This window comes from Cyclopterus lumpus, chromosome 9 (assembly GCF_009769545.1).
Source record: "Cyclopterus lumpus isolate fCycLum1 chromosome 9, fCycLum1.pri, whole genome shotgun sequence".
Taxonomy (NCBI): domain Eukaryota; kingdom Metazoa; phylum Chordata; class Actinopteri; order Perciformes; family Cyclopteridae; genus Cyclopterus; species Cyclopterus lumpus.
Window position 1 is genome coordinate 12,923,647 of NC_046974.1, and position 14,817 is coordinate 12,938,463.

General features: G+C 42.0%; 3 protein-coding genes across 3 annotated transcripts; 2 read left to right on the forward strand and 1 right to left on the reverse strand.

Annotated features, from left to right (window-relative positions):
- The first annotated feature begins 217 nt into the window (after positions 1–217).
- On the forward strand, positions 218–3,375 carry gins4 (GINS complex subunit 4 (Sld5 homolog)). Its single transcript, XM_034542646.1, has 8 exons — positions 218–497; positions 610–696; positions 1,081–1,194; positions 1,293–1,390; positions 1,466–1,554; positions 1,715–1,805; positions 1,936–2,040; positions 2,333–3,375. The coding sequence occupies exons 1-7, from the start codon at positions 399–401 to the stop codon at positions 2,030–2,032; spliced, it is 675 nt and encodes a 224-aa protein (XP_034398537.1). The 5' UTR covers positions 218–398; the 3' UTR covers positions 2,033–2,040; positions 2,333–3,375.
- Positions 3,376–4,322: 947 nt separating this feature from the next.
- Positions 4,323–5,803, forward strand: zgc:77112 (uncharacterized protein LOC406459 homolog). Its single transcript, XM_034541875.1, has 3 exons — positions 4,323–4,429; positions 4,530–4,583; positions 4,820–5,803. The coding sequence occupies exons 2-3, from the start codon at positions 4,561–4,563 to the stop codon at positions 5,754–5,756; spliced, it is 960 nt and encodes a 319-aa protein (XP_034397766.1). The 5' UTR covers positions 4,323–4,429; positions 4,530–4,560; the 3' UTR covers positions 5,757–5,803.
- A 1,074-nt stretch (positions 5,804–6,877) lies between these two features.
- Positions 6,878–10,390, reverse strand: LOC117736501 (phytanoyl-CoA hydroxylase-interacting protein). The gene is made up of 4 exons (XM_034541876.1): positions 10,220–10,390; positions 8,430–8,604; positions 8,219–8,336; positions 6,878–7,424 (listed from the first exon to the last, which is right to left on the reverse strand). Exons 1-4 carry the CDS (start codon positions 10,385–10,387, stop codon positions 6,878–6,880), a joined length of 1,008 nt encoding a protein of 335 aa, XP_034397767.1. The 5' UTR covers positions 10,388–10,390.
- Positions 10,391–14,817: the final 4,427 nt, after the last annotated feature.

Consider the following 14,817-nt stretch of genomic DNA (forward strand, 5'->3'; position numbering starts at 1 on the left):
GCACTACTTTTAATCTGTGTTTAAATCTATCTCCTACAGAATGAACCCAACGACCATGTTAGAAAGCCTTACTGTCTATAAGGTAAAACATTTAAATGTATATGCCCATTGTTCTCTTTAAACGTCCATCGACGGCACACACTCCACACAGCCTGCGAGGAACCTGGCCTTACAGAACAAACGTAGGGGAAATTAAACTTTCCTCCAATTCTCGCGAGATTAGTTGCAGTGGCGCGAATAAACAAGCAGTTCCTCCAGTAAATGTACGCTGCCGTGTTGCTGGTGTTTGTCTCTCCGCGATACTTTCCTAAACTGCCCCGTTAGAGTCGCTTGACATTTAAAAGTTCCCCGTAGAGTTGGCGTTTCGGTTAAACGGTTTTACCTCGCAAAAGAAAACTATGTCGGACGCTTTGTCTGCTGACGGCAGCGACGTCAACCAAGATGACACCCAGGAGGACGTTATGACCCCGGCGGAGCTGATCGCCAAACTGGAAGAAGTGAGAGGACGTGATTAAACCCCGTTATCCCATTTGAAGGCGACACGCCGTGTCTCAGACCCTCATTGGTCCGCCGTGTCCTCACAGCTGTGCTCCTCTGTGTCCCTCGCAGGCTTGGCTGAACGAGAAGTTCTCCCCGGAGCTGCTGGAGAACAAGTCTGAGGTGGTGGAGTGTGTGATGGAGCAGCTGAGTCACATGGTAAACTAAGCGGAGAGTACCTCCGGCTCTGTGGGTTGTTTGTCTGTGATTGTACCCACATTTGGAAATGTCACAAAGCAGCACGCCCCGTGTGGCGCAGGGCTGGAAGCATCGATTGTTATGCATTGGTGGAAAAGGAAATGATGTCCTCTGAAGCCCTACAAATGTAAAAAACACAATATTTGCCTCTCTTGTGGCCTGGAAGAATAAAATGTAATGAATTTCATATACTCAAGTACTTTACCTAAAATGTTCATGAAAGTATTTAGCTACATTCCAGCTGGTATTCTGTCAATTGTTTACATCATAAATGTCAGGAAATGTTACAAAAATAGATCATCAAATGTTAATTTCTCATGGTGTCCTGATATTTTCCTCCAACAGGAAGCCAACTTGCAGCGGGTGAAGAAAGGCGACGCAAAGGCCAGCATCCATCGCATGGAAATAGACAGGATTCGCTTTGTTCTCAGCAGCTACCTGCGCGCTCGTCTGCAGAAGGTCAGTAAGGTCAACAATATAACTGTGCACACTAAAGCTCTCATTTCACTTCGGGCCCTTTGACAGAATTGCATGATCTTTGTGCCACGTATGTGTAGATTGAAAAGTTTTTCCCGCATGTCCTGGAGAGAGAAAAGTCTCGGGGTGAGGGAGATCCGTCCCTGCTTTCACCTGAGGAGTTTGCGTTCGCCAAAGAGTGAGTATTGCAGAGCAAGGTTGAGGCTGTTTGTTTATTCTGATGTTTTTGTGACACTTGTTCATCTTTACACAGGTACTATGCCAACACAGAAACCTACCTGAAGGCTATAGCACTAAAGCGCATGCCTCCCAACCTGCAGACAGTAGATATGCTCAAAGCAGGTCAAATCTTGCTGTTATTATCTTAATTTTTACTGACATGCTCTCTTTTTATATTTGCTCAGCCTAGATTGATTTGTACCTGAACTACTTCCTGTAGCATGGTGGTATTCGGTCTGATATTTCCGTCACACTAAATCATCGTGTTCTAATGTAATCGCAGTCCCTGAGCCCTGCCTGGACTCCTTTGTGTTTCTACGAGTGAAGGAGAAACAGGAAAACATCTTGGTTGAGCCTGAAACGGATGATCAGAGGTACATTTTATGTCACTGTTTTTAAACCCCACTAGATGGCAGTGTCACCTTTTCACATTCAGTCCTATTAAGTTGTTCTGCATAGATACTTAAACAACTGATATTATCTCCACTCTTTCTCTTCTATCAGAGAGTATGTTGTAGATCTCGAAGAGGGCTCTCAACATCTAATGAGGTATCGAACTATAGCACCGCTTGTTTCAATTGGAGCCGTGCAGTTGATTTGAACGTCGAGGTAAGTAACAGTGAGTTAGTTTGACTGTCAACTTTCTCAGTAACTCAACACTGCCCTCAACCTCCAGCACTGATATCTGCTATTTAATTCCTGCAGATCTTACATAAGCAACTGCTTTGTAGTGACATCTGGATTCATTTTTAGCTCTCTGTTTTTGTTGCTGTGTTCATTGTCTCTTGGCAACATATTATAGAAGAAATGTCTCTCTTAAGAACCAAAATATATTGACAATAAGGCAGATTTGTCATTTCACTGAATTACAATTAACACAATGTAATGTTGGTTGTTACAGGTCTGTCTGCTGGTGTGGATGTTTTGGGCTCCAGGAGGTCAGAAAATCAGCAATGGCCTATGTTTGTAACATAGCTGTACATTAACCGGCAGAAATTACATCTGGATTTGCACTCATCTTTTTCACTGTCAGGATTACGGACTAACTCGTGGGACACAAACACAGACATTTTTTTGCACTATATCTTCAAGACATGTAACTCTTAAATAACACCAAATATAAGGTTGTTTTGTTGGAGGTGCTTGGTTACGAATGAACCCTCCTCACCTAAGCAGCGTTTTGAGTGCTGTGATGTTATTTTAGGATCTTTTTAATCCTGTCACAACTAGTCTGCTAATTGATTCTGTTGTTTTACCCTGATGACTCGCATTGTTATTTTTTCCTCTGCTGCTCAGTAACGAGATGCAGCCAAAGGTGAAATGTCATCTGTTCACTTGGCGTCATAGTGCATATGGGCATGTTTGAAAAAACATGGTTTCCTTTGTTCATCTTTTTTTTTAATGACATTCACACTTAAATTAATATGAATTACTGTCATAAATAATATTAATCCTGTTAGTTTTCAGATAACTTCTATGCATCTCTTCATTTGAAGTTTAAAGTTTCTTTTGAGTGCATGTGTTTTTTTTAGTTTTGCCCTAAAAGGACATAAGGAGCGCTGTCTTCTCCGAGACATAATTGTGGAAATAGCATTATTATGTAAGTGTCTCAAAGGGAGCAATCAGTGCTTATTGTTTGCCTTCACACAAATTGCCCAGTTTTTGAAACTAATAAGGGACTAAGGGAGCACGAGCTTTGCAAAACTGAACGACGTGTAAACTGACTGTCGTCTTTTGAACCCCACTGCTGATTGAGCTGATGCAGAATCCTTCAACCCAGTAATATTTGGAGATTAGCAATAATATACTGGGGGTGTTGATGATCTAACCAGGAAAAAAAGACGCATGAAAATACGGAGAAGCATTTACAGTACTTTAATGCTATTCTGTTCTTTTAGACCGTGAAAATGTTGATTTGCGGAAAATAAATATACTTGTAAATGATTGACGGTTTACTAATTATTTCTTAAATGCAGTTACCTTCACCCAACATCATTGCTTTACCCCATTCATCTTTCTGGTCTTAAATAGTCAACTCTTTACAAGTGCAACCCCTTCATACCAAGTCTTCAGTCACCAAAGTATCACCGTATGTGGTACATTTGGTTTCATGTAACTCAATATGTGCACACGTACTTGGCTTGATTCCTTAATAGCTTCTGTTGGAGCCAAAATGGGGTTTGTTGTTTTGGGGGAAGCACTGGGTGGATGGGGACATGTAGTTCCTTTGTTTTAGCACAGGGTGGCACATTCCCTTGGGGAGGGCATATAAGGAAGTGCCAGGTAATGGGAACAGGTGTGTTGATGGATGGGAAGCACAGTAGTTTTTGACCGTGCTCGTGTCAAGTCGGTAATGTTTTATCACGGAATAAAAGGTAAAAAGATATACATCGCCTGGACATTGGAATTGTTTGTGGCGGAGCGCACGTCTAGACATGTTCTCCCGATTCGCCCACCTAGTAGCTCAAACCTTAAAGTTGGTTAAGGTTTGAGCCTCTACAGCTTCCTCAGTTGGGTGACTGAGCTTGCTGAGTCCTTTGTCAATCCTGTAAGTGTCCTATGGGGTTAGGGTTACTTGGATACAGGACTCAGTGTCCACTAACAAGTCTGAGAATAGAGCCTTAGATGACTAGAATAGTTTCCTCAATGCAGAGTCGAGTAGGGTTACATACAGTAGGCCATTATCCATCGCCTAGTCGGCACTGGAATATACCGTATCGTAACCTCAAAATTGTATTTTACAATAACATGTTTATGTCTTGACAGTCAAATACAGAATTGAAGGGGAAGTTAAATGATCTGAAATCTGTACCATAACCGGGTCTGAAACGACATTATACAAAACCAGAGTACGTTGCTGATTGGTCAGGAGAGCAGAGAAGGTGGAGTATACAACATGACACCCTAACTGAGGTTGTATAAATAGGATAGCAAGATTTCCTGGCGGGCAAAAGGATGATTGAGACTACAGACAATGACTTGCTGCTTGTGGGAGTTTGTAAGTAAGATTTAAAATGTATATTTAATTTTTTTATGTATTGAAATCTTTATAAATATTCCCTCTTTTGTAATACTACTTTTTTTCCCCTATTTTCTAGAACTCCAATCACTCAACACCAGACTACCAGTATGGAGATGCCCAGAACAACAACGTAAGCAAACACAGTGTGCAGGGATTGTGCTGTGGGACGCATTATCTTGCATCACTCCTTCAATTATTACAAAATAAATAGGATGAATTGTATTTATTATCACATTTTTAGTATGACCTTTTAATCTTCTGATGCATTCTTTGATGCAACTTATTAACAGCACAATTTACAGTAATTACAAAAATGTAATTACACAACAGCAGTCTTTAATTAAATCCCTGTTTTTCTGTCTGAAGTCTGCTGCCCATGGTCGGCCTCGGGTCAATGGCCCAGTCAGCAGGACTTGCGGAGATTGCTGTCAGGCTGTGCTTGAACCAACGTAAACAACTGTGTCCTCATGTTTGGGTTCCCATCCTGAAGCCCCAGCGCCCTTGCATCCGTCCTCCGGTTTCAGATCAGCCATCCTCTGACATCTTAAGCCAAGCCTATCTGACCCACTCTCTCCCATTTCCCTTTGATGACTTGTATGACGACGACGATGATGATGATGTTTTACTCTCCATCAAGAACAAACACGTGGTTTTCGCTGACTCGCGGGGATTGTCTTTAACAGCAGTGCGAGTGTTTTCTGATAAAGAGGATCAGTCTGACCTCGACCTACTGCCATCGCTGCAGGATTTGAGGAGCATGACAGAGGATGGCTACTGCTGCACCGTCAGTACCTGCTGCCCAGGAACACGGCTCATACTGGGCTTCCCGCAGCCTTCTGCAGATTTCCAGGCCTTTCGTGCCAAGCTGGCGGAGAGCATGGTTATCCTGGAGAACTGCAGTGTTACGGAACAGGCCCTTCAAGGTACCGTGCGAGTCAGGAACATCAGTTTCCAGAAGGAAGTGCAAATACGCATCACTTTTGACTCCTGGCAGAGCTACAGAGATGTGCCCTGTACGTACCTGCAGAAACGCTTCGGAGGGCCTCAGACAGACATCTTTGAATTTGACATAGCCATTCCTAAAGTGCTAGATGCCAAAAGGAAGATAGAATTCTGTTTAAGTTATTTACCAAGAGGCCATAGCGAGCCTTTCTGGGACAATAACAACAGACAGAATTACAGCATTGCTGTGTGCTTGAGCTCACATCTCTGTTGCGGGCAGGATGTAGGTGAAAGGGCACGACTTACTCAAGCTAGAAATTATCCAGAGGTTTATCGGACAGAAAACATTGGTCTTGGGTAAAGATGAGGTGGATATTTTTTTATTACATTTGAATTTATTTTCATAAAGATTCGTGACATCATAGTGCTTTGTATGAAAAGTCTTTAAAACAGATTTTTGCATTAAATTCAAATTTCTTTCCTAGTTTTCTCTCGCATTCAGTTTCAAATAGGTGAGCCTTTGTTTTTTTTCTCTTGTCATGTCCTACATTCTGGCCACTCGCCAGTGCATGCATTACTGTTGTGCACCAGAGACGGGATCCCTTTCCCTTTAGGCATTTCTGAGATTTCAATCTAGGTCAAAGATTATTGGGCAGCAACAAACAGACACTGAAGCTAATCTTAGCTCAGCCCTGTTTACAGAGCAGAGGCTTGCTGTCAGATACTGATCGTAAAGAACTTTGTGATGCAAGTTTCCTCCTGTAATGCCCTCCTTTCACTGTCACATTGCAACATATATTTCTGCAGAAGTCTGTCCTGCAACATTTAGACACTGAGCTACAATTTAAAAATCTACAATGACAACTGGAGTTAAAGCTGCAATGTAGCATCAATATTAGACTTTTGGCAATAATAAGTTAAAGAACATCTGGCAGCATTTTAGTTTTTAGAGAAATCACAATAAATAATTGTAGCAACATATTTTAAAAGGGGCATGCTTACAGCGTTTGCATGTTCAGGTTGTATCAAACACACATTTCTTTAAGCGAAACCACATAACATATATATATTTTTGAAATCAATCACATCTTAAGGGGAAACAATTTCAATTTGAAAGAAGGAAAAGATATTTGTGAAATGACACACAGACACCAGAAAGCACAGATGATTCTCAACAAATAAGGAGCAGATATTTTCCAGAAAGTCTGTAATTATGTTTTGTTCAGCAGCCATGGATGGACATTTACTGGTTCCAGCTGTGAAGAAGTTCTGCAATACACATTGTAAAAGTCTTCTATTTAATAATCACTATACTAGTCCAGGCAGAAGGGAAGAGGGGTAGCAGCATGCACGCACCCCGAGAGGTGGGCTGTTTCCAATGCGTTCTGACCTACACATGATGGTCTCAAATGTTTTGTCTTGTGCAACACCGTCTTTCAATATTGCAGACTCACACACTCCCTGGTCTGTCCTATATCCCACTCAACGCCCCACACTGATGTTGCACACTTTGCAGCTCGGGTCTTTCTTGGCGTTGGCTGTTGTCAGACTCATAAGCTGGTGGTGCCCACTGATCTGATCCACGCTTCCCTGATCCAATGGAACCGACTCTGAGAAAAGCACTTCAAGGATGACGTCACTGGCATGGCAGTACAGAGGCTCCTCCCCTGGCCTCTGGGGGGCAGTGTATGTCAGGAAGGGGTTGGAGGCCAAGTCCAGCATAGGGAGACGAGTGCGACAGAAGGTATCTCCCTCTGAGCCAACAGGTGCCAGCACCAGCACCACATAGTGGTAGGCTGTGTACATACAGTAGAAGTCTGCAAAGTACAGTGAGATGTTGGGGTTCAGCAGGTGACCAGCTGGGATCTGGAAACGCAAGGGGCCGTAAGGGGAGTCTCTGGGAGGGAGGCCTGTATCGAACTCTGTGTTGCAGCTGAAGAAGACTCCCTGCAGCTTGCCATTAATGGGAGAACCATGACTCCCACTGATGTCTTTCAGGGCTGGGCGCATCAGGCCTCCACATTCCCTACTAATCCAAGATATGAAGACAAAAAATAAGTTTTATACTTAAGATTTTATACTTTTTTGGAGAAATCCAATACCACCCTGAAAGCTAATATGAAGCTACAGCGAGCAGTCGACTTAGCTTAGCACAAAGACTGGAAGCCGATAATCAGACTCCATTCAAACATCACAAAATCAACCTACCAGCACCTATAAGTTTGTTTAAAGGCACATGATGTAGCATTTAGGGGGATCTATTCACATAAATGGAAAATAATATTCACAACTATGTTTTTAGTGTATATCACCTGAAACTAAGAATTGTTGCGTTTTCGTAAGCTTAGAAAGAGACCTTTATATTTACATAGCGTGTTGCGTTACCATGGTTTTGCACTCGCTGGCTCACATTAGCGCCGTCTTGGAAAGGAAGGAGTTGGCAGACTGGTTTCAGTTGGTTGCAATCTGCATCTCAACAGCTAGATGCCACCGAATCTTTTCACACTTTGCCTTTTAATCATTTCAAAACCAATAACTAAAAACAATTGCGGTTTCACAGATGTTAATGTCTACTGGGAGCACTGGCTTAGCGACTTCCTGGTGCCTTGATGGCACAGTGAGGTATAGAGGTGCTTGTGGCAGAGTTTGTTACCATTGGTCCGAACAAGCTGTTTCCCCTTGTTTTCAGTCTTTGAGCTTAGCTAAGCTCAAGCAAATGTGTGCAATAGCTTCCTACTTACCGTACAAACTTGAGAGTGCACAGTTTAATTGCCTCTGAATTGCTTTATATATAAAATTAAGACATAAGAATGCAGCACTGACCTGACTTGGTCGAAGTAGTCTTGGTGCTGGTTGCGATAAAACACAGAGAACTTCAGCAGCCTCCCTGCAGAGCCCTTGGCCTTGTCGAGAAGCTGCTGTAAGTGTTCCATGGCATAGTCTGCAAAATGTATTGTGATATTGTATTACTTTGATTCCCGCTCTCATAGTCTATACAATGCATTAATAGTGTTACGGGCATGTTATGTCATACCCCCGGTGCAGAACTCCACCACCTGGCTCCACTCTGAAACCAGGTAGTCACCGTCTGGCTGCCGGACTGCAGTTTGGACAGCAACACAGTACAATGTCCGTGGGCTGAGGAACCAGTGGCCCCTCACTGCCATGGGGAGAGGTACAGCCTTGGCCACCAGCTTGGTTGGCACATCCTGGAGGACAAGGAAGAAAGGAGTTGACATCAGGGACAGGATGTAAGACTAACAGGCCGCTGTGTTTTAATTTTTATTTCAAAACAAATATAAATGCTATTATTTAGCCAACCATATCCCTCCACGCAGTTTGCCTTATTAGCATTATATTCCACTTCAAGCCCAAGCTGCTGTTACTGAGTTACATCCCATCAAATCAGCAGCTTTGTTTTGGAAGCACAGCTAATTACTAAAGGCTCAGAGGCCCATATATCCATGACAACATCTCTGATGCAAGTTTGTTTGTGCCTCTTAGTACATCAGAGAGACTGTCTTGCACTCAGGAACAACTCTCTCAGATTGACCCCTGCCTTGACTTCACAAAAGCACTGAGCTTTTGAATTATCAACTACAATAATAGGCCATGATTTTACTTCTGAAATGAACGAAGATCATAAATGTTAGACTTTAGCTACTGAAGCTGTATTTAGATACCACATTGATCAATCTAATGCTAACAACATTATTTGTTTGTTGGCTTTTAACATGTGTAAAATCTAGATCAAATCTTCTAGCTATATTTAAGTCTGTATCCATGCTACCGTTTCTGCAAGGCTGTACTTACTAAATGCTAACGCAAGCATGCAAAATTGCTCACAATGACAATGCTAACATGCTGAAGGTAAGCAGGTAAAATGTTTACTATGTTCACCACCTTAGTATATGTAAACATGCTAGCATTTGCTAATTATCTACAAACACAAAGTACAGTTGAAGCGAATGGGATTTCCATTATTTATGCTGATATTTGGTCATTATGGAATTGACCTGATGGAACTAGATGAAAAGTGAGAGGGTCACTAAAGTCATTATTCTTCATCTGCAGGGGGATCTGTTAAAAATGTCCTGGAAATCTATTAAAAATATTTGAATCTGAACCACACAGACATAATGTGCCATCCCCTGAGCAATGGTGCTTCCATTGATAAAAATGAATAGGTAAATACATATCTGTATAACACGTGACAATATATGTTATACATGCTAGAGATCTATGGACTGCAGATGGGAAGTAGCTAGTAGCTAAATGCTATACAAAGCATCTCTTTTCACTGCTTGATATGAATAGTCCCTGACAAACGCATTTACTCCAAAAGAAAAGGTCAACCTTTACGCTACATTGCTGCCCGATATTTGTGGTGAATGCAATTTGTTAAAATAAAAACTGTTCTGTGCTGCAGATGCATTTTGTCAGCTTTTGTCCATTTTAAGAGGAAGCAATGAACAAGTGAGTCACTGGCCTGAAGCTGTTGACTGCACTCATTTTTCTCATTCGACTGTATTAGAAGTGACTGAAAGGACGCAACCACTGTTTTCTGTGTCCAGAGTAATGCCGAATATCATAAGCAGTTAGACCCATCTGTTAAACCAGCTTGACCTCAATAAAATGCTCATTTATGCTGTCTGCTATAATTTAAGAAAAGCATACAGTAAAAGGTGGACTTCTTCACCAACCCTATGTTGAAAGTTGATTGTTGTGAATCTAGAGTATGAACACAGACGGCATAGACAGATACAACTGGGGAAAGATAGAAGAAGGTACATAGGGTGGGACAGCAGTTTCAGATTGTCAGACCCTGTGTTTGAAGCGGTTGGGGTCCCTGCTCTCTTTGCGGCTCAGGTCAATGAAGAAGTGTGTTGCTCTGGCACTGTCCTCGGGGCTCATGTCCCACATGATGCGGAAGGAGTCACAAGTGACCTCACAAATCTGGATGTTGCAGGGGGTGGCAAGAGGGGCGTCCATTTCTGTCACTGCCATTAAACCGAGAGGTAAAGGAGGATAATTAGACCAGAGTGCAATCACAGTAATACGGTGCTTGTAAAGGAGGCAACATACGCTATAGAGAGATTATATAATTTTGAGATACAAAGTGGACACTGTGCAGCAGAAACACCACGTCTGAATTTAGCCCAGACAGAATCCAATTAACCTTTTTTTAAATTGTGTTTCACTGTCCTGCTCTGCCTCCTACCCCCCTTTCCTCGCCCCCAACTGACATTTCCCATCATTACACAACTCGATACATGCATTTCATAATCCACCGACAGCAGTCTCCCAGCAACCCCCACGTCTGCAGCCTCCCTCTTCTGATTCTCAGTGAAGGGGGTCACAAACCAAAACGTGCTGCACCCGTTAGCAACAATTTAAACCGAATGTAACTTTTTAAACACTTTTGCCTCCTGACTGAAGGGCAACTCTCTTCAAAACACCTGAGCTGAGTGAACTCGTTGCAGCTCGAGGGAAATCTTGCAGCAGATTTTACACTGTTTTGCCAGAAACAGAGGAGATTTAAGTAGCTATCAGCCACAGGTGATGTATGATCATATTTCCTTTAGTTGCCCATCAGTGATTCGATCCGGACCACTGCACACAGCCTTGAGTGTCGGGCCGGCTGCAATCTATTGGCGAGCCTGTGTCAGTGTTTGATTAACTGTCACCATCCCTGTCATAAACTGATGGTAAGTCTCTGCAGCATGTGCACAACGGTCATCCCTGTTTGTCTCCATAGTTTGCTTGTAATGTTCAACCCATCTTAAATTGCAATCATCTCCTCCTGTGTTGATTGCGGATCTAGTAAAAAAGCATGTTCTCCTTATTTCTGCAGCATCTCAACACCAGCTTTATTCAAATCACTCCCACACATGAGCATGTGCTAAATCACATATGTGCCTAAAAATAACTCAAGCAATAGTCCAAACAATCACAGCACGCTCACGTTGTTGCTAGTGTGCTCCTTACATGTGCTGCTGCAGTGTCATCGTCTGACTGAGAGGTCTGTTAAGGTGTTCTCCAGTCAGTGTGATGGACAGGCTGCAGCAGCTCATTAAAGCCTGCGAACTGTGAAATTTGCGCGGTAGCTCGTTCATGCGGAGGCCCGGGGAGAGGGCTGTTGCATCACGCACGTGTGTTTCCACACGTCCATTTTCCAGCTGCCGTTCTCGTTTTTTAAACACAGTGTCTGTTTCAGAGATAGAAAGTGGGGCAAGAAGAGATTCTCACAGGACGAGTGGCCAAAGCCCCCCATGTCTCTCTGTGTGTATGTGTTCCACTTTGGGATCGCACACATGTGAACACAGTTCAAATGCAGTTTTCTGTACCAGACACACAATCCCTGATATCAGCCTGTTAAAAAGAAATGTGAGCCAATTAGCTCTACTGCAGAACCATCTTTGATAGCGATTGCTCCAAATCAATCAACTGGGTCTAGTAATTAGACCCAGTTCATTTCTTTCATAAATCTAGCTGTTATCTCTGTGATGCAGCATCATGAAAGCAGCTGCTGCGTTCATGCACATGGAGCAGGGCACAGAAAGCAACTCTGTGCTTCAAAGTCATATTTTCCTCCGAGGAGAACACTTTACACATTTAGATGTTGCACGAGGGAGGAAAAAAGGCTGAATTTCTCATACATGTTTTCAACTAAAGAGGTTGAAATGGCCACAGCACAGAATGAAAAACTATAATATTCAAAGTTCAGTTAATACGCTGTTAAACAGAGATATTGTGCATTTGAAACAACAATCCCCTTGCACAATTAAACCAACCATTAACATTTAGGAAAATGAGCATGACATGAAGCAGTCAATATCCTCGCAGTCTCGTGTTAAATTTGGTGGGTTGTAATAAATGTCCAAAGTTGGCAGTAAATGTCATCACACATGCTCGTTCATATCAACGTGTAAATAAAACTTATGTCTTAACACCCCGACTACTGAATTCGTCTGACTTTGTGTCTCCTACTTGAGAAATGCACAAATGAAACGCGTTATAAGATTGTCTGATCTCCACAGCTTCATACACTGGGAGTACAATATAATAGATCTATTTTCTGAGCACTGCAATCATCGATAAGTAAGCTGATACTTACTCGTTTGAGGCTCAAATTGTTAGATGTTGATGGGAGAAAATAACAGCCGGGTAGAATTCTACTATCTTTTTTTTCCGATTTCCTACTTGCCTCGTCTGCTGCAGTCGATGATATATCCCACCAGAAAAACTGAATAGGAGGTGAAACGAACACACAGGCTCCTCTCAGTCTGTTTCTCTCTCACTCTCTGTGTCACACAAACACTCTAACCTCCCCCATCCATTTCACTCCCCCCTCCCCCACCCTCCCAGTCTGATTTTTGCCCTGGGCTCTTCAGGATGATGTTTACTTGACTCCTATATGCAGCCACACCAGGTGAATTAAACCCTAAATGAATCAAGACATGAGAATGTTGAAACTGGAGTGTGACCACAGTGAGCACTCACATAAGTGAGTTCGTCAGCATCATGCTCTCGGCAGCCATACACAACACATCAGTTGCCAGTAAGCCAAACCCTGAAGCATTAAATCCACACACACTAATGTAGACTGACCACTTGCATAAATGTCACCTCTCAGATATGGAGACATTATTGACATGAGGGCTGCGAGGGAAAAACGTGAACCATTTGTTTACACACTCCACTGGCTGCTGCGCATGCAAAAGAGATTATACTCAGTGATGTCCTAGTAAATTACATGGAGCTCCATCAAGACCTCAAAAATATACATGGGCCAACTGTTATGCCATATGGACTAACTCCACAGGACAACCGGAGGCCAGGGATGCCACTGTGTAAATCCAAAGTAAGCAGATTTCCCTTCATTTTCGGAGGGATGTTTTTGGTTTAACCCCATGGTTCAACCTCATGGGGACAACTTCATTCATTCAGAAAGATTAAAGAGACCCTTCCCAGATTAATGGCTATAATCTGCTGCTAAACAATGGATATGGGTGTATAATAAAGACAAATAACAAAAGGATAAACTCATAGTGTGAGTGCAGCCCTTTCACAAACACTTAATATTTGAGTTTTAAAGATATTTATAATTCCACAGACTGTGCAGTATTGAAAAGCTTCATTTATTTCCAGCCAGCCAGATAAAAGTGATACCCTGAGAGTGTAATTAATCTGCAATCATCCATCATTAGTCATGCCATGACAGTCTGCCATGGCCCAAATGACCCTCTGAGCTCCAGAGGTGGGAATAGCCGGTTTGTTAAGGGCTGCGTGTCTGTTCAGAAGAGAATTTGGCTCCATACATTTCCATAAATCATTTGTAATGTCCTTAAAGAGGAAGATAATCTTTGTATTTCAATGATGCCTAAACATGTAGATTGCTGTTAAAGTTTTGTGGATGTATTCATCACAACCTGCCCCCTGCACATCAGGATACAAACCCCAAGGTCCATGCATTATCAGCAGGACCAGACAAACCGGTTTGGAGTGACCTGGAGCATTGAACAAAACTCAGAACCACCCTGGAGCTGGGATTTATCTCTCTTTGTTGTTCCTTTGGCAGGAGATCCTCGATCCTAAAAAACTTGCACTTTACAGACGTACAAGCATAATATTTGCATTTATTTGCATCAAATCATGCACAAATTGAACAAGTATGCTGGTGTAATATTTATGAGCATAACATGAGCAACTTATTCATTTATTTTGATACATAGGGCTTTGCATTACTATATTTTTTTTGTGATATACACTGAACAAACGTGGTGTCCATTCGTCAAAATGACCAATATTATATAGGTCACACATTAATAATTCTGCATCATAAGTACATGACTAAAATGTTTCATGTGTGCTGCCAATAGCACCAATAGTCACACATACATTTGGCCCAAACCCAATTGTGTTCTTTAACTTTAATCAAAACCTGCATGGACAACCAGTTTAAAGAGAATAATTCATTTACGAAATTGTGTGAATTTAGCTTATGAATACAATGTTGTTGTTAGTCTCAAGTGAGCTCAGACCACTATAAATAAATATTGAACCTATAAAAACACAGATATAGTGAAAATAATAAAGTACTACCCTACTCTGCTCATTCCTCACCAAACTGCAGGACCTCTGCCTAGAGTTCTTTATACATTGATATTGGCAATGTGTATGTTATTACTGTACTGTATATTATTATCTAATCTAATGGCACTGTGTTTTTAATGGGGCATATTCACATTATATTGGCCAATTATGTAGCCTTTTATACAGTTGCCTATGTGTATATGGCTCGTAGCTGAAGAATAATTCATCTCAAAGCGTGTATTCAGTGCATTAAATATTGAGCCGTGAGCATCAGCCTACATTATTTGTATTACACTGACTGCGTAATGAAACTCAGAATATATTAG